The 17,162-nt window shown below is 38.3% G+C and overlaps 1 protein-coding gene across 5 annotated transcripts in view; it reads right to left on the bottom strand.

The window, feature by feature from the left end:
- LOC147235684 (multiple epidermal growth factor-like domains protein 11) overlaps positions 1-17,162 on the bottom strand; it is a 158,432-nt gene that overhangs the window by 14,497 nt on the left and 126,773 nt on the right. For all 5 annotated transcript variants that reach the window (XR_015105925.1, XM_086143851.1, XM_086143852.1 and 2 more), the window contains 2 exons: positions 14,252-14,398; positions 9,145-9,279 (listed from right to left, as the gene is read on the bottom strand). Coding sequence is in view for 4 of the 5 variants with exons in the window: in XM_086143851.1 (XP_085999977.1) it covers positions 9,145-9,279; positions 14,252-14,398 (282 nt within the window). In the remaining variant the exon portion in view is untranslated. The remainder of the gene's footprint in view (positions 1-9,144; positions 9,280-14,251; positions 14,399-17,162) is intronic.

Here is a 17,162-nt window from a genome sequence, read left to right as displayed (position 1 = left end):
AGGTTCTGTTGGCTTCATCAGGCCATGATCTCCAGCTCTCACTGGAGCAGTTTGCACCCGAGTGTGAAGCGGCCATGATGAGGATCAGCACCCCCAAATCCAAGACCATGGTGATCAACTGGAAACGGGTGGAGCGCCCACTCCAGGTCGGGGAAGAGGTTCTGCCCCAAGTGGAGGAGTTCAAATATCTCGGGGTCTTGTTCACGAGTGTTAGAAGGATGGAGCGGGAGATCGACAGGTGGATCGATGCAGCGTCTGCAGTGATGCGGATTCTGTACTGGTCTGTCGTGGTGAGGGGGGAGCTGAGCCAGAAGGCAAAGCTCTCAATTTATCGGTCGATCTACGTTCTCACTCTCACCTATGGTCACGAGCTGTGGGTAGAGACCCAATATCTCGCGGATATAAGCCAAATGAGTTTTCTCCCTTAGAGATAGGGTGAGAAGTTCGATCATCTGGGAGGACCTCGGAGTAGAGTTGCTGCTCCTCCGCATAGAGAGGAGTCAGATGGGGTGGCTCCCGGGGAGGTATTCCGGGCATGTCCATCAGGTAGGAGGCCACGGGGAAGACACGCTGGAGAGACTATGTCTCTAGGCTGGCTTGGGAATGCCTTGGGGTTCCCCAGAGGAGCTGGACCATGTGGTGGGGGAGAAGGAGGTCTAGTGTATAGAGATATCTTTCACTGGAAAAATGTCTGAATGTTTTAATACTAAGACTTAGCGGGTAAGATGACTTCACTTCCTGCCAAACTTAGAAATGTGCAGTTTACTGCTGCTTCTTTGTGCTGCAGAGGCATTGCACCTTTGTGATTTAGTGACATGGATCCTCAATTTAATCTTTAAAAAGCAGCTGAATAAAATAGCACATTATATAAACATGAACTTTAGTCAGTCATTTTTCTTACTGCACCCTTATCACCGATTTGCATTTTATTTCATTGTCACGTACTTCGCACAACATATCGTCTTCATTACATGGTTCTGCCTGTCAAGGCTTATGAGGCTCTCTAGCCTGCTGTGGGGATTCTTCAGGCCATGAGAGCATTAATGAAGTCCCTGCACTTATGTAACACTTATCAGTGTATGACTTGTGTCTATAAAGGGGGATTTAGAGAGGATGATTAAAAAGAAAAGGTCTGTTCAGTAGGTCCCCCGTGATCATCTCATATCTTAGCAGACAATTAGCACTCTTGATGAGGAAATATCTTCACAATTAATGGATTCATTTTCATGGAAGCATAACCTGGTCTTAGCCTCGCTAAACACTGGCCAATCATGTGACATTGCTCTTAAATCTATGGTTCAGGACAGCAAAGACATGTGAAGACAAAGAAACAAGTCTTATTTTTAACCGCAGTAAATATACTGTTACAACACACTGTTAAAACAACTCTTGGACAGTAAAAATTCCTTTATTTTTAAACCTCAGATAGTTTCAGGAGATCTCCATTGAGGAAATTGTGTCATGTACTTTACAAATCTTACTTGTTCTCCTCATAGAAAGATAATTTTGAGAATGAAAAGCCAATGACTCTAATGCTTGTCCAAACCATGTTGAATCACTCCATGGTTGTTCCCAACTCTAAAAGGGACCAGATAAGAAAATCACATTGACCTGTTAAATTGTGTTTGTGTTCATTAACATCTATCACAGATTTACATTAATGTAAATATAATGCAGAACTAATGATTCATACAAGCTACAATGCTACCACTGAAGGTGAGGACACTGGGACATTGTGCTACCACACAAGTGATTATATGACATTGCTGTGCTCTGCTGTCAGGGTCAGGAATAAACCCTGGAGTAAAATAATAACATTATTTTGGAATAAAAATTAAATATTTTGTCTTTTTGTAAGAGCATTCTTATTTACAAACTTTACCTCATTAAGAGACAGTACTTGGCTTTTATACTCTTTTTGTCTAATACTCCCAAATAAAGAGAAATTACAAGTGTTACACACACAGCAAAAGGGGAGGTCTAGTTGCACAAAAAGTATACTAAAACAACATTTTAAATCAGGATATATAAGACAAGTGAATCAACCTATTATGCATGGTGCAATTTTGACACACGTGCGCTTATGTGTCTAGAGCCCTCTAGATGCCTGCCTGTGTGAGCTTTGCTCAGTTCACATCAACTGACCTACCAAGGTATTTTACTTTTACATGCGCAGCAGAACATAAATCAACTTGTGTGTAAGCAAGTAAACACACCAAAGTAATAAACACTGTATGAAAATATGCAAATATAAGAATATGATTGGGGGAGGGCTCAAGTGCTCACTAATTTGTTACACATTACTGAGAGTCCCAGAAAAGCCTAACAGTTTGAGTCTGTAGCAGGGTTCAGGCTGCAGCATGTCAGTTCTCCATGAGGCATGAAAGAAGAATAGAAGGGGACAAGTTTGTGACCTGAACTATAACTGGATGCTTTCCAGAATTATCAACTTGTTTCAGGCTTTAGTTGTAACAGCACAGGAAATGCCATAGCTTTAATAGCCTGTGCAAATCTGTGCTGTTTTTCACGAGAAGGGCATTTAAAATACATGATTTTGTTTTGTTTTTTGACAATAAAGTGCTGTTAAACAAGATGTAAGTGATCATTAATATTCTCTCCTCAAAAACTGCTAAGGTTTAAGTTGATGAACTTTAAGGAATTTCATATGTCGTTGCCATCAAAGATAAAAAAGTTTTTTTTTTTTTCAAATGAGGATTTATTTCAGGACTCCTTATCATTGCCGGTTCTCCTTGTGTTACTCAGCCTGACGCGCTGAAAGGAATCGCAAGGTCATGGAGCACCTGAGGAGACTCATTTTGAAGGCATTTATGTATGAGCATAACAGTGGGAACACTTGAATAAAATGATCAAAACTAATATTCAGTTTCTTAAGAGCATGCTAATGGTTTGATCATTCTGTTAAAAAAAATGTAATTACTCAGCTGAATATTTGTCTTCCCAAGTTTGGTTGTCGAAGACTGGCCGGGAGGTGACCAAATAAATCAAATTAGCATGTTATTATGGGACAATTTTCATGAGTTGGACCTAATGAGTTTAAAAGTATGCACTTTTTAAAGACATTCTATTATTCATTAAAAAATATGCAATATTTAATATTAACGTGTACATGTTTTAAGGTGAACCTTTAAATGACAAAATTTCCAAACAGACATTTTAGCCCTAATTCTTTGGCGCTTAACATTTTGCTATTTTCGGAGACATTCAAACATATATGTCATATTCTTCTCCAATTCTTCTTCGCCAATTGATTTTTCAAGAAGTTATCCTGTCAGTACGTAATATTTTTTAACAGAAAGATATTATTGTTATAGATAAACACCAGAAAGAGCAACAATTTCTCCATAAAAATAGGCTATTGCATATACTGGTATTTTAGAAACTTTGCAACAAACCACTTTCTGCATTCACCTTTTCAAATTGAGATAAATGCAGAGCCTTTAGCATGACAATGACAGAATATTTTAGATGCAATAATTTCCAGTCTCAAGGTTTGGATGGGTGTCTTATCTTCTTAGGAACAGCTGGATTATTTCAACTACTTGAAAGTGAATCGTTTGCCCCTTTTGCTGAGTTTTTATCTTCTCTTTGTTGTGGGGATCTTCTGATGTTTGATCACTGTCTCTGCCCCAATATCAAACTAAAACCTGAGATTTCTGACTATGATTAATGACTGACTTTGACCGATAGGGTAAATGCTCGTGTGTGTTTTATGTGTGTATTTATGTTGTGTATTAAAAGATCCTTTTTAAACCCGATATTAAAATCCTTCTCAGGATCGTTATATTATGAATAATGAAATCTGCTTTTTTCATTTGAGAATGGCCACTAGCTTCTGGTCACTGTGATGTGTGAATTACATCGGTAAGGGTGCAGCCTTATCACCGCGCAAGATGTATTTCAGGTCAAGAGAATGGTTTCATTTTAATTTTGAGGTGTAGTCACCATGAAACTACAGCTAGATTACCCAGGAAGGACACCCAGGAAACATTACTGTTGGGGTGCTGTGACCTGTAATATAGATGCATAAAGGATAATGTATTTATCAAAAGTTTTAAAGACGGACACCAGGAATAAGTCAGCGTTGTAGGATTAAATCCAAAGTACATAAGATTATACTGAATACAATATAGAGAAGAGCTCAGGGACATTTCCCCAGGCAAAGGCAACAAAGAGCACATATAGTTTTGCGATTTCAAAACTCAAGACTGCGATCTCTCAACAGTATGGCAAAGTTGATAAATTTGATTTCATGTATCTCTCTTCCCCTGATATTTGTAAATAAATGCTTCACAGCTGCCCATTCTCCTTTATGATATGACTTTTGTGACTTGGATGCTTCTTTTTTTTTTAGCAGCTGCAGTTTTCATCATTTCACATTACTTTGATTGTATCAGTGAAAACCCAGTCTCCAAAAGATTTAGGTGAAATGGAAATATTTAAAGATATAGGCAGAAAAAACATACAAAAAGCTACTTACAGAATAGAAAATAAACAGTATTATAGCTGGAGACTGCATCAGGGCCACATGAAGGGTGACAGATACTTCCTTGAGCTGCTATAACTTTTACAAAGTTTATATTTAGAACCCAATATTCTGATTCTCATTAGTTTAAAAGCTGAGACTCAATAAAAAAAATGCACTGTTTAAGCAGTTTATTCACCTTAAGCACCTAATTCGTTAAAACTGACTAAACTAGAGAAAATTCAGTTTCAGCTGGCTCGTATTAAGTGTTCATAAAAGAAAAAAATCCTCCCCTTATTAATGAGCCAATAACTCACTGTATTTTTTAAGCTTTTGCTCCATAGCCTCCAACTCAATCTAAATGCATTTAAAAAGAGCGTCAGCTTTCAGCCTTAACTGGTCCTCCACAGGGAATTTGGACTAAATTAGAGCTCCTTCTTTCCTGCTTTTGCACAACAAATTTGAAAACAAGATAGAAATACTAAACTTTCAATACAGTCAATGAAAAGAATTAAAGAGACCTGAGTAGCCTGAAGCTCTGAACAAACGCATAAGAAGCTGAAAATCTACCAATTTCAAAGTCAAGTCTGTTCAAACATGGCTGACTGGGATTGAACTGGGTCTTGACATTGAATCCTACGACTAGAATTCAGTTGTTTTTTTTTTTATGTCTGGATTTTAACACACCTACTTATGGTTTATCCTGCACTCAGGGTCATGGTGGGGGGGCTGGAGCCTATCCCTGCAGTAACTGGGCAAGAGGCGTTGTTCGCCCACACTCATTCACATGCCTGAGCCATTCAGGATCTCCAACATACCTACTTTTTGGATGATGGGAGGAAACTGGAGAACCCGGAGGAAACCCATACAGACACGGGGAGAACATGCACACGCTATTGTAAGTGCCTCCATGAATGACAAATAAAATAAAATCTTTCGTATGCTTTTAGATGGCAGAGAATGACCCTGTAAATGCCCCATTTGTTTATCTCGAACCTTTTTGAGAGGTCTTCGATTCAGACTATAGGGAACTGTGCTACACTGTAAGGTACTGCACCCAGACGGGGCACAGCAGGACTGCACCTTACTACCAAGACCGGGAGAAAAAACATTCATGCCAGTCTGCACTCCACCCAGGATGTAATCACACAGTAGTCACACGATTTCCTCCCATCAGTGGAACACTAAAGAACACCGACAACTCAGATCAGGTAAGCAGTAACCCTTGTGAAATAAACCTTCCACACTTAAGATTAACTGCATCTGCAAACACTTGGAAGTCCTTCCTTACACATTTATTGTCAGTATTTCCACATTTATTGTAGGCAGGTTCATAATTTTTCAGAACTGCATTCACTGGCCATATGTTAGGTCTGCATTGTGTGCAAATAATATTCTATCAGTGGGGAACCCACAATCAGGATATTATTATAATCATCTGCAAATAATTTCCAGACAATTTCCTGCCAGTTCCTAAGATCCTGTCTTTTACATTTGTCTCTATAATATCCTGAATTTGTTAAGTTTAATTTTGTTATTTTTTCTCACACTTAATATTATATGACTTAACTCTGTGACCTTTTTTCCATTTGTGGTCTAGCTCATCCCCTTATCTATTCATGTATATAACACATTACTTATTTGTACCAACATGGCCACAACATGCCTAAAGTTTAGTTTCTACACACCATATGCGTGTATCATATATATCTGCACATCTATGTTAAACTATTTTCAATTGTAGAGCAAAGTGATTCACATCATATTCACGTTTGTGGCTCTTAACCCTCTCAGGCTCAAATTAAGTTGTGGCGTAATTAGCTAAGTAGCATTTAGCTGTCGGAAATCTGCAACATCTGCCTGGAGAGGGTTAAAACTGACTGATTCTATCAGCAAATAATTGAGAATTAGGGAGCAGGAGAAATTAACACTCTCATTGTTTTAATGTCAGATCTGCAGTTTCTAAGTTTTGGTGGGAAACTTTGATTGGGTATGATCATTTAGTCTTCATGTGTCGTGAAATCAAGTTTATCCAAACAACTCCAACCCCACTTTGAGCACCTCTTGGTAGTACAACTGGGTGCAACATTGAGGTCTGGGGGCAGATGAAATATGTCGTACTGGACATCAGATTTATTAAGGCACATGGGATTATCTCTGGCCTGCTTAAATATGTAGTGGCTAGCAGAATGGCGAATGTAGGACAGGGTGAGTAAGGGTGTTCTTCATGTTTAATGATGATGAATATTTCACAACACACTGTGCCAGTCCTTCCATTCAAATTTAACTTGTCAACGAACCTTGGGCTGCCTTCATAGGCGTTACCACCTGTGAATGAGCTCACCTTATTGAAATACTTATGCTTAAGAAGAACATACAAAAAGAATATCCACTGAAAATAAGGAAAGATAATTCTGTGAAAATGGGCTGCAGAAAATAAGCTCAAGGTTTTTATATTTTTCTGTGATTTCTCCCAAATTTAATCAAATGTCAGCATTCAAGGGCTTTGCTTTGTATGTAGGGTGTTGGTTCGTACCATAAGTTACTTAGAGGCAGAGTTTCACAAGAAAAAAAGCTGGTAAAAATCAAGGATGTCAAGAGGTGAAAAGCAGTGGTTTTAATAGTATAGCGGATGCGGTTCATCCTTGATCGGTGTTCCCGCTAAGCTGCACGTTTGCGCAATCGTGCACTGCTCTAGCGTTCTCCGTGCACAGCAAAGAAACTGTAAATAAATTAAACACATTTATTTTATTTACAGTACAGTTTTTATTCCATGCGCAGCATAGATTTGCTGTGTGCGGAGAACGCTGGAGCAGTGCGTGATTGCACTAGCAAGCAGCTTAGAGGGAACACTGTCCTTGACTTTCTTAATAAGGTGCTCGAGGTCAGAGAACAGGGCTCTTGAAGGAGCCCTGTTGTCTGACCTCGAGCACCAATGTGAAAGCCTTTGGAAGAAAAAGAATGAGAAAACATACATGCTGCATCAACTTCAAGTGGGCTGGGTAGGTTAATCAGCTCTTAAACAAGTTTCTTCACCGCATATAACATATGGTCTGACAGTAGGAGGCAAAACTAGTTTTGAAAGTTTTTTGACAATCTTTGTAGTACTCTGCACCAGTATTAGGTGACTGCAGTCCCAGTGCGGGTGTTCTGTCAGTCGTATAAACATCCACTCGGCTACGACTCATCAATACATTACATTATATTACATTGCAGTCATTTGATGCTTTTACTCAAAACGACTTACAAAAAGTGAAATTCAGTCACAGGAAATCCCATCACTCAACCAAATTGTCATCTCAGAACCATATACATACATACATACATTGATTTTGTATTTAATTTCTTTTTTTTTTTAGGGGGGGTTGGGGGCAAAGTGCAATTAGTAGGCTAGTGCTTGGTGAAGAGGTATGTTTTCAGCCCACGGCAAAAGATGGGCAGCGACCCTGCTGTTCTGACCTTTGAAATCTTTCTTCTCCTTCATCTTTTCCTTTTTTGCTGCTCCCTTCAGGGGTTGCCACAGCAAATCATCTGCCTCCATCTAACACCAATTCTCTCCATCCTCTTCTCTAGCATCAACTAACTTCATGTCCTCTTTCACAAAAATCCATATATCCCCTCTTTGGTCTTCTTCTAGGCCTGAAGATCCAACTTCATAATCCTCCTACCAATATTTTCATATCCTCTCCTCTATATGTCCAAACCATCGCTGTTTGCCAAGTCCGACCTCTCTGACTTTATCTTCAAACACACAACATGTGCTGTCTGTCTGATGGACTCTTTCTTTGCTGTAATTTTTAATACGAAGACAAAATTTTTTTCAGAGGTTATGGATTATCTGTCAGTTGCAGGGATGAAACCATGGCCATCCAGTGACATTTCACATTACCTTATATAGTCTATGATTCAAGATTTTATTTTATTTTCTATTGAGAAAAATTGCAGGCTGTAATTGTTCTGGAGTTGTTGCAGTACATTTCGAATTCAGGTTTAGATTGAAGTAATTTTGGGATTTAACTTTTGAGGCCTGGATTTCTGACTGAGTAGAAGCAATTATAAAAACCTCAATTTCTGTTGGTATGTATATATATGAATATCATGCAACTGATTGTAGACCGTTAAATCTTATGCCGTCGCTTATCTTGAGCTGAAACACACTGTGATGCCACTGCTTGAAACACAAGTGTTAAATAAAACAGCAGAAACCATCTCTTGAGGCATTTCAACAGATGGGTCGGTTAGAATCTAGTCTTAAGTTCCTATTCTGACCTGGCATTTACACTCTGAATAAAGCAGTAACTTATAGAAAGTAGATGTTTACTCCTGATATTCAAAAACATCTGTAGTAACCACTTGTCATTTGAATGTCCTTCCCCTTTATTAATAATGTCAAATTAAATTTCAAGTAACTGTTGGCAGGTTGGTGTCTAAATATGGATTTCATCTGTGTGTCCTGTCTACAGGCATTTGCAGTGCACCCCATTTATTAAACATGCACATTATGAATGCATCAGCAACTTTCAGATATTGAATCTTTTAACGTTAAAACAAAATGAGACACTGTGTGCAAACATAATAAAACTTAGCCATGTGTCCTCATTATCAAACACCAAGACACTGCTGGGTGCCTTCATACTCAGTGACAGAAAGCTATGTCTCACCTTGGTTGCAGAGGGAGCCAAAGAAACCAGAGAGACATTCACAGTTTCCGGTAATGTGGTGACACGCCCCGTCACTATGGATACATTGCGGGCAGGACTGGCTGCAACGATGGCCGTAGAAACCAGGTGAACATGCTGAAAGTAACATAAACACACAAATATGCACATATCGCTGTTAAAAATCCATTTAATCAACCTTATTTTCACAATTTTCCCATAGTATTCAAGTTGGAGTTTTTCAACTAAAGTGTGTTCATGATTTGGAGTCCCTGCTGGATAGTAATTATTTATTCTTTATTAATCCATTACGGGAAATTCCTTCTCCGCATTTAACCCATCATGGATGAACCATGAGCAGGTGGATGCCATCAAGCGGTTCCAGGGGAGCAGTTAGGCACTTTGACACACTTTGACACACTAGGAGGAGCCGGGAATCAATCCATGTTTGGTTACAATGTTTGGATTGCTCTACCCAAGAGGGGCAATGCCCTCTCTCTTTGGTCATGTTGCTGTCTGCATTGGCTTTGTTTTATTTTCCTTCCACCCTTCTTCTTCTTCTTCAATTTTTGGCATCCCTTCAGGGGTCGCCACAGCGAATCAACTTTCTCCATCTAACCTTATTCTCTGTATCCTCCTCTCTCACACCAACTACCTTCATATCCTCTCTCACTATGTTCATAAATCTTCTATTCCTCTAGACCACCAGCCCGGAGGATCCAATTCCAGCATCTGTCTACCAATATATTCACATCCCTCCTCTGTACATGACCAGACCATCTCAGTCTGGCGTCTCTGACCCTCTTTCCAAAACATCTAACATGTGCTGTTCTTCTGATGGACTCACTCCTGATCCTATCCATCCTTGTTTCTCCCAAAGAGAACCTCATCATCTTTATCTCTGTGACCTCTAGCTCTGGCTACTGTGTTTTTTTCATTGTCACTGTTTCGAGACCATACAACACTGTCAGCATTGTCTTGTACATCTTTTCTTTCATTCTGACTCTAGTCTTCTCTTGTGTAGTACCCCTGACACTTTTTGGGCCTTGGACCTGTTTCTTTACCTCTTTTATACACTCTCCATTGCTCTGGACTGTTGAACCTAAGTACTTGAAATCCTCCAGCCTCTTGATCTTTACTTCCTGTGGTCTCACCGTTCCACCCCTGTTCTTCTCATTCACAGACATATATTCTGACTTGCCGCAACTAACCTTCATTCCTCTCCTTTTCAGAGCAAATCTCCACATATCAAGATTTTCCTCAAACTGTTTGCTGCTCTCAGCACACATTACAATGTAGTCTGCACACATCATGGTCCATGGAGTTTCCTGTCTAACCTGTCCATTACCACTGCAAACAAGATGGGGCTCAGAGCTGATCCCTGATGAACTCCCACCTCCATTTTGAACTTCTCTGTTACATCTACAGCATACTTCACCACTGTCTCACAGCTAACATACATGTCCTGCACCAGTGTAACATACTTCTTTGTCACGCCAGACTTCCTCATACAATACCAGAGTTCCTCTCTTGGCACCCTGTCGTATGCTTTTTCTAGATCTACATAAGCACAATGCAGCTCCCTCAAATGCAGCTCCCTCAAAGCAAATACTGCATCTCTTTCTAGGCATGAAGCTATACTGCTGTTCACAAATGCTGACTTCTTCTCTCAGTCTAGTTTCCACTACTCTTTCCTATAACTTTATTGTAAGGCTCATCAACTTTATCCCTCTATAGTTACCACAATTCTGTACATCCCCCTTATTCTTAAAAATGGGCACCATCACACTTCTTTTACATTCCTCAAGCATCTTCTCAATCTCTAAGATCCTGTTGGATAATCTAGCCAGAAACTCTACCGCTGCCTCTCCTAGACACTTTCACACCTCCACAGGTATATCATCAGGACCAACTGTCCATCTCGATCTCTTTGTTTCACCAACCTGTATAGATCATTCTCTCCCTCCTTACTGTCCAACAGAGCATGCAAGCCATCGTACGCCTTTTGTTTTGCTTTTGCTACCACTATCTTTACCTCACGCTTGAGATCCCTGCACTGTCTGTTCTCTTCAGTCCCTTCAGTGTTCCACTTCTTCTTTACTAACAGTGTTCTCTGCATACACTCCTGCACTTCCTCATTCCTTCCAATTGTATTCTTCCTTAATATGTCTTCCTGAGGCCTTTAATTTGCTGTAATTAATGTTCCTCTAAATGGGAAAACAAGACTGTGCAGCTGGTGGACTACAGTTCTCATGCTTCTAATTAAGATAATTGCCTAAACCGTGAACCCTGGGATGCTTAAATTGATCCCCATGATGCTGAGAGGGAAGCAAAGCAAAAGCATGAACATCAAATCACAGAGATAACAAAGCTGCCCATGGAAGCATTAGACTCCTCCCTACCTGTCTCCCTATAAATAAAATGCAGATACATTTATCCCATGTAGCCACGGGGCATTCACAATTTTAGCAGGTAATACTTTAATTAATAATAAACCACAGAGGAAGATAATATGATATCCTCCTCTGTGGTCTCACGCTCCCACTTGTCTGAAAAACAGTGCAGCAGGTGAAAAAGACATCAAGGGTGTTTTTTTTTCTTTAAGTGTATGTGTGTGTTTCCGTTTGCTTGTGTTTAAGTGTGGGTGCGCGGATGCAACATGGGGGCGGGTGGGGTGGGGGCTAAGTATTTACTGACTATACTTTTTGGTTTGGATAAAGACAGACGACAGGAAAATAATATGAGTACACCTATTATAGGTCCATATTCGGAAGACTCTGAAATGCCATTCCATCCATTAAGATATGAAACACTGATGCACTTATTAGTTGATAATCGACTGAATGATCTAATTCAAGGTAGTTGGATAATGTCTTCACCGTGAAAATTTCAAGATGATTTCACATTACCTTGAGGTTGGCAATGACATTGAAGAGTTAAGAAAACTAAATTAAATGTAATTTAATTTAAAAAAAGTAATAAAATAAAATGAAATACAATGAAATGAACAAATATGAAATAAGATAAAACTAAATTAAATTAAATTAAAAACCAAGAAGGGTGCAATATGTCATACTAATGGGCATGAAGCAGCAGTGTCATTTAACCATTTCGAGTGAGAAAATATGAGTAAGATTGTGATTATACATTTTAAGAAGTACACAAACCTTTATTCTTACATCATAAAATACACACAAGGCCTGAATCCTTGCAGTTCTGACATTATAGAGGCAGTGGCCTCCAGCAGACTATTTTGAACTATGTCTGGAACAACAATGCTTATTTAACTGTGGTGAAAGCACGACAAGCGATTTGCATGTTTTTTTTCTTTTTAACACAAGAATTCTTGAAGACATCTCGCACTTCTCTCTGATGTGCATTGGATGTGTGTGGCTATACCTGGCTCGGTCAAGGCTTCATGCTGCTCCAGTGACGCTTCCAATTTTAACATTATCCTTGTGTGAGTTGTTCAATGTCATTCAAAAGGATGCAGGGTTGTTATGATGTTCCTACTCCTACTTCTCCCTCCTTTCAGGCTTCTGCTGACTTGCAGACAAACTTCCTGCCTTCTAAAGATAAATGTTTAAAAAAATCTGGTGTCTAATACATCATCCTGCACAGAGTGGCTCAGACACACAACCGAAGAAAAGAGGAGAAAACACAATTTTGAGTGACTTGAAAGGATCATGAAAGTTATGGCAATTGGATATGCTACAATAAGTTTGAGGGGTACATGAAAAACCCCGCAAAGTTTTAGACATGCCCTGAAGTCTGTTGGTCTGAATGTTAGGAGTCTTTGTACTAGTTGTTTTTGGCAATCTATTCTATATATGTTGACTGTTTTAGTAGCAAAGACCACTCACTAACTAAAAAAAAAACGATGCTTGAAAGGGCCTGTATCCCTGACCATGATCAAGGGCAAATGGGAATTTTGGCTGAAGCTAAGAATATAGACGCTCTAAAAATAGAAAGGATAGGGCTATTTTCATAATTTGACACTGTTTGGTTACTTTGGGGACATAATATCAAAAATGCACTGATTTGATCCCTTTCCACCTACATTGGTAATCCTGTTAGGTTGCATGGTAAGAAGTTTAGTAAATGTTCAAATGGTTTTATTAAAGCACTGGCAAACCAGAGTATATCTGTAAATTACTGGGTGCACTTTTGACCTGACACCTGCAAAATACTTTAACACTTCTCAAATTCCTATCGCATTCCTAACTCTGTTTTTGCTTAGGTGATGGAATAAACAGATTAGAAGAATATATTGTGTGTGTGTGTGTGCTTGTTTCCTGTCTGTCTGTCTATCTATTTAAGTCAAAGTCAGCTATTTGTCAATTTCTCAGAGGGATTGAGATGTTTCTCACAATCCCATGGTTATGTGAAATTAACAAAATAATAATAAGAGTGTACATTTACAGTTAAGTGCACCTTCACATTAAACAGTAAACATTAAACTATGAGGTATGAAGTGTATGCAGATACAGGCTGATATTTGACAGCGTTAAAGAGTAGCAGCAGAGGTTTTTTGTGTGCAAAGGTCTGTAGGTAGTACCATAATGGTATATGGTACAATTGCATTATGACGGTTTTCTTGGTGCAAAGTAGCAGTAGTGCAAATAAAGAAAAAAGTAGAAATGTCTCAATCCATCCATCCATCCATCCATCCATCCATCCATCCATCCATCCATCCATCCATCCATCCATCCATCCATCCATCTATCTAAACTGGATGGATCTAAACATATCATATAACTAAGGTTGGCCAAAATGAAATTGGAGGGACACAAAAAGGATGTTAAAATATATCTCTGCTTCAGTGAATCACAAATAGCTGCTATTTTGTACTTTTTTATGATTTCTTGGAGCAGCACCAATAAATAAACATTGCATTTATGCCTGTATTCAGCTAAGTCTGTGGGTAATAATGTCTTTATCATTCATTATATCATTATTTTTAGAGGTTTCAGATTAATTTCTCATCAAAGTGCTCTAGTGAGATAGAGAAAATGACTATGTTTTGTAGAGAAAATATTATATTTCAATATTCTTTCAGAAAGAAAAGGCCACAAAGTGCTGGCTGTGCTGTGTGAGTGTGTTCCTTTACTTCGTCTGCAGTTGGTGCCTCTGTATCCGGAAGCGCACACACACGTTCCGTCCTCGGGGGAGCACGAGCCTCCATTCTCACAGGTGCAGCTGTAGGAGCAATTCGGTCCCCAGCGTCCCTCCTCACACACACTGTCACAATGGACACCTACAAAAAAATGCATGCATCTTTAGGTTTGTGGCAAATCAAGAGTCTGTGTTCTTTGCTTGTTTGATTCCAAATGACTCTTTAAGTAACAATCTTGATGCGATGAAGCTGAAGAAGAACAGGCACGTGATGCATAACAGTCATAATATTAGTTTGTGTATTTTAAGCAGCAAGAGGAGATTCTATCAAGGGAGGTAAACAGGGGAGGTGAACTCAGGTGAGGTGAGGCAGATAGTAGCAACACATGTTCTAAAATCATCCCTTGTTATGCCTCTGTAACTCTATACCCTGTCATTGTCGATAAATCCCATGAACAGACCAGCAATGATATGATCAACAAAATAGTATTATCTGAGTATCAGTGCCTGACACTGCTGTAAAGCTCCACTAATCAAATACTACTTGGTTTGCAATCAGGGAGCTGCACTGTTACACATGTCCTCATCACCATAATCACTCTCGTCATTCACTTTACTGTCGTCAGTTCTGACGGAGACAAACATCTCAATGCCACTCAGGTCCCGAGTTTAAATTATTCCACTGCCTGCTAATTAAAATAACATCTTTAGGTTATAGACTGTGGCCTACAAAGGGGCTGCTTATTAAAAAGAATGTCCTTTTTTATTATTTTCCCTTATTTAATCGGCAAAGTAACACTCACCTTTGACCTTACAACTTTAATAATTTTCTTAAAATATCAAAGCATCTCATTATTCCAGATAACTTTCTGATAACCTTATTACCAAACATTATGAAGCTAAGTTTGGTCCAGTTAATTAAGCAATCATGATATTTTTTGAAATGGTAATATGTATATATATATATATATATAATTTTGTTTTGTTATATATATAGAGAGAAAGATATAGAAAGATATAGAAAGATATAGAAAGATATTCAGTCAACCACCAAATGTGCAAGTTCTCCCACTTAAAAAGATAAGAGGCCGGTTATTTTTATCATAGATACATTTAACTATGAGAGACAAAATTCAGAAAAGAAAAAAATCCAGAAAATCCCATTGTCTGATTTTTAAAAAATGTATTTGCAAATTATGGTGGAAAATAAGTATTTGGTAACCATCAAACAAGCAAGATTTCTGTCTCCTTACTCCTCCACACACTACCTGTATTAATGACACCTGTTTGAACTGGTTATCAGAATAAAAGACAGTGTGTTAAAACCTTGTGAAGACTCACAGAAAACTTTTGACCTCTGTCATTGCCAACAAAGGGTGTATGACGTAAGTATTGTAAGTGATGTAAGTATTAAGATGAACTTTCTGGACCAAATACTTATTTTTCACTATAATTTCCAAATAAAGTGATTTTTCTGGATTTTTGTTTTGCATTCTTTCATAGTTGAAGTGTACCTATGATGAAATTTATAGGCCTCTCCCATCTATTTAATAGGAGAACTTGCAGCATTAATGGCAGACTAAATACTTTTTTGCCCCACTGTGTGTGTGTGTATATATATATATATATATATATATATATATATATATATATATGTGTGTGTGTGTGTGTGTGTGTATATATATATATATATGTGATAAAGAATATGAGAATGTATGTAATTTTATAATGTGCTGTGCTGTTTGATCTGCTTGTTGATGTGTTCCTCTTGTTCTCTAAGTTCTTGCGCTCTAATGGTCCAATGTTAGATTATGTTTATTTGAGAAAGGGAATTCAAGCATATAACAGTTACTTTAAATGATTATACCAATTTCCTAAAAGAAATTACTTATTTCCAACTGCACAGCGGGAAATAATTTTGGATTAAGAAAGACTATAAATGGATGTATAAATAGACAGAAAGAGGGAGAACTATGTCAAGAATAGATAAATATTTTAAAGTGAGGCAATAAGCATAAATCCAAAGTAATAAAATAACAGCATTTTTGAATTATGTGTTAAAATTTCAGTAATTAAGGAAATGCTTAAAAGAATTGAGATCTTTTTTTCTGTCCATCTCTCCTGCTGTTGTATAAAAGTACGTTTTACCAAGTGGTTTGAAACAAAACAAGACAGGTAAAACTATATAAAGCATTAAAAATATGTTTAAGAGGGGCTAGAGATCTTGCCAGTGAGATCTCAGCAAAGCAATTTCAGAAAGTGGGGCCATTAATAAAAAGGCCCGAGCTTAGTCCGCAGAAGAGATTAGATTGGTCGAGTTATTCATCTCAAACATGCAAACAATAAAACTGTCAAAAATGTAACAAAAATAAACAATAGCTATGATAAATCGTAAAATAAATGAATAAACCAATTGACTGAAATCCCTAAAAATAAGTAGAAAAGAAAATCAGCACTAAACTGAAGCCCTGTCAACATTTTCAGGTATTCATTTCTGGGAGTCCGAGCTGGGCACCAAAAATGTTTGCGGAGAAATAGCATAAAGAATGTGGCGCACAGACCCATATCAGGGGCTGAGAGGATGCAAAGCATGAAAACATTAAATGAAATCTTACTAAAAAGAACCAAATGCATGTTTTTGGGCTGTGGGAGGAAGAAACAATTAGGGAAGACAAAGGGAAAAAATGCAAAATCCACACAGTGTTGGAATTAAACCGAACCAGGGACCTTCTAGTAGAAGCACCAACCACTCCGGTACCATGCTGCTGTGGAAAAAAAGAATCATGCATATTTGTGTTTAAAGTATATTAATGTACAGGAGAATGAGGTACTGCAGGGGTTTAAATGTCAGATATCTAGTACAGTATATAAATAGAAACACATGAAATGGATAATGCGTCTCTAAA

This window comes from Fistularia commersonii, chromosome 3 (genome assembly GCF_037954325.1).
Source record: "Fistularia commersonii isolate RoL2024-O1a breed Wild chromosome 3, RoL_Fcom_v1.0, whole genome shotgun sequence".
NCBI classification, from domain to species: domain Eukaryota; kingdom Metazoa; phylum Chordata; class Actinopteri; order Syngnathiformes; family Fistulariidae; genus Fistularia; species Fistularia commersonii.
The sequence above is the reverse complement of the archived record's forward strand: the minus strand, read 5'-3'. Positions and strand labels throughout refer to the sequence as shown.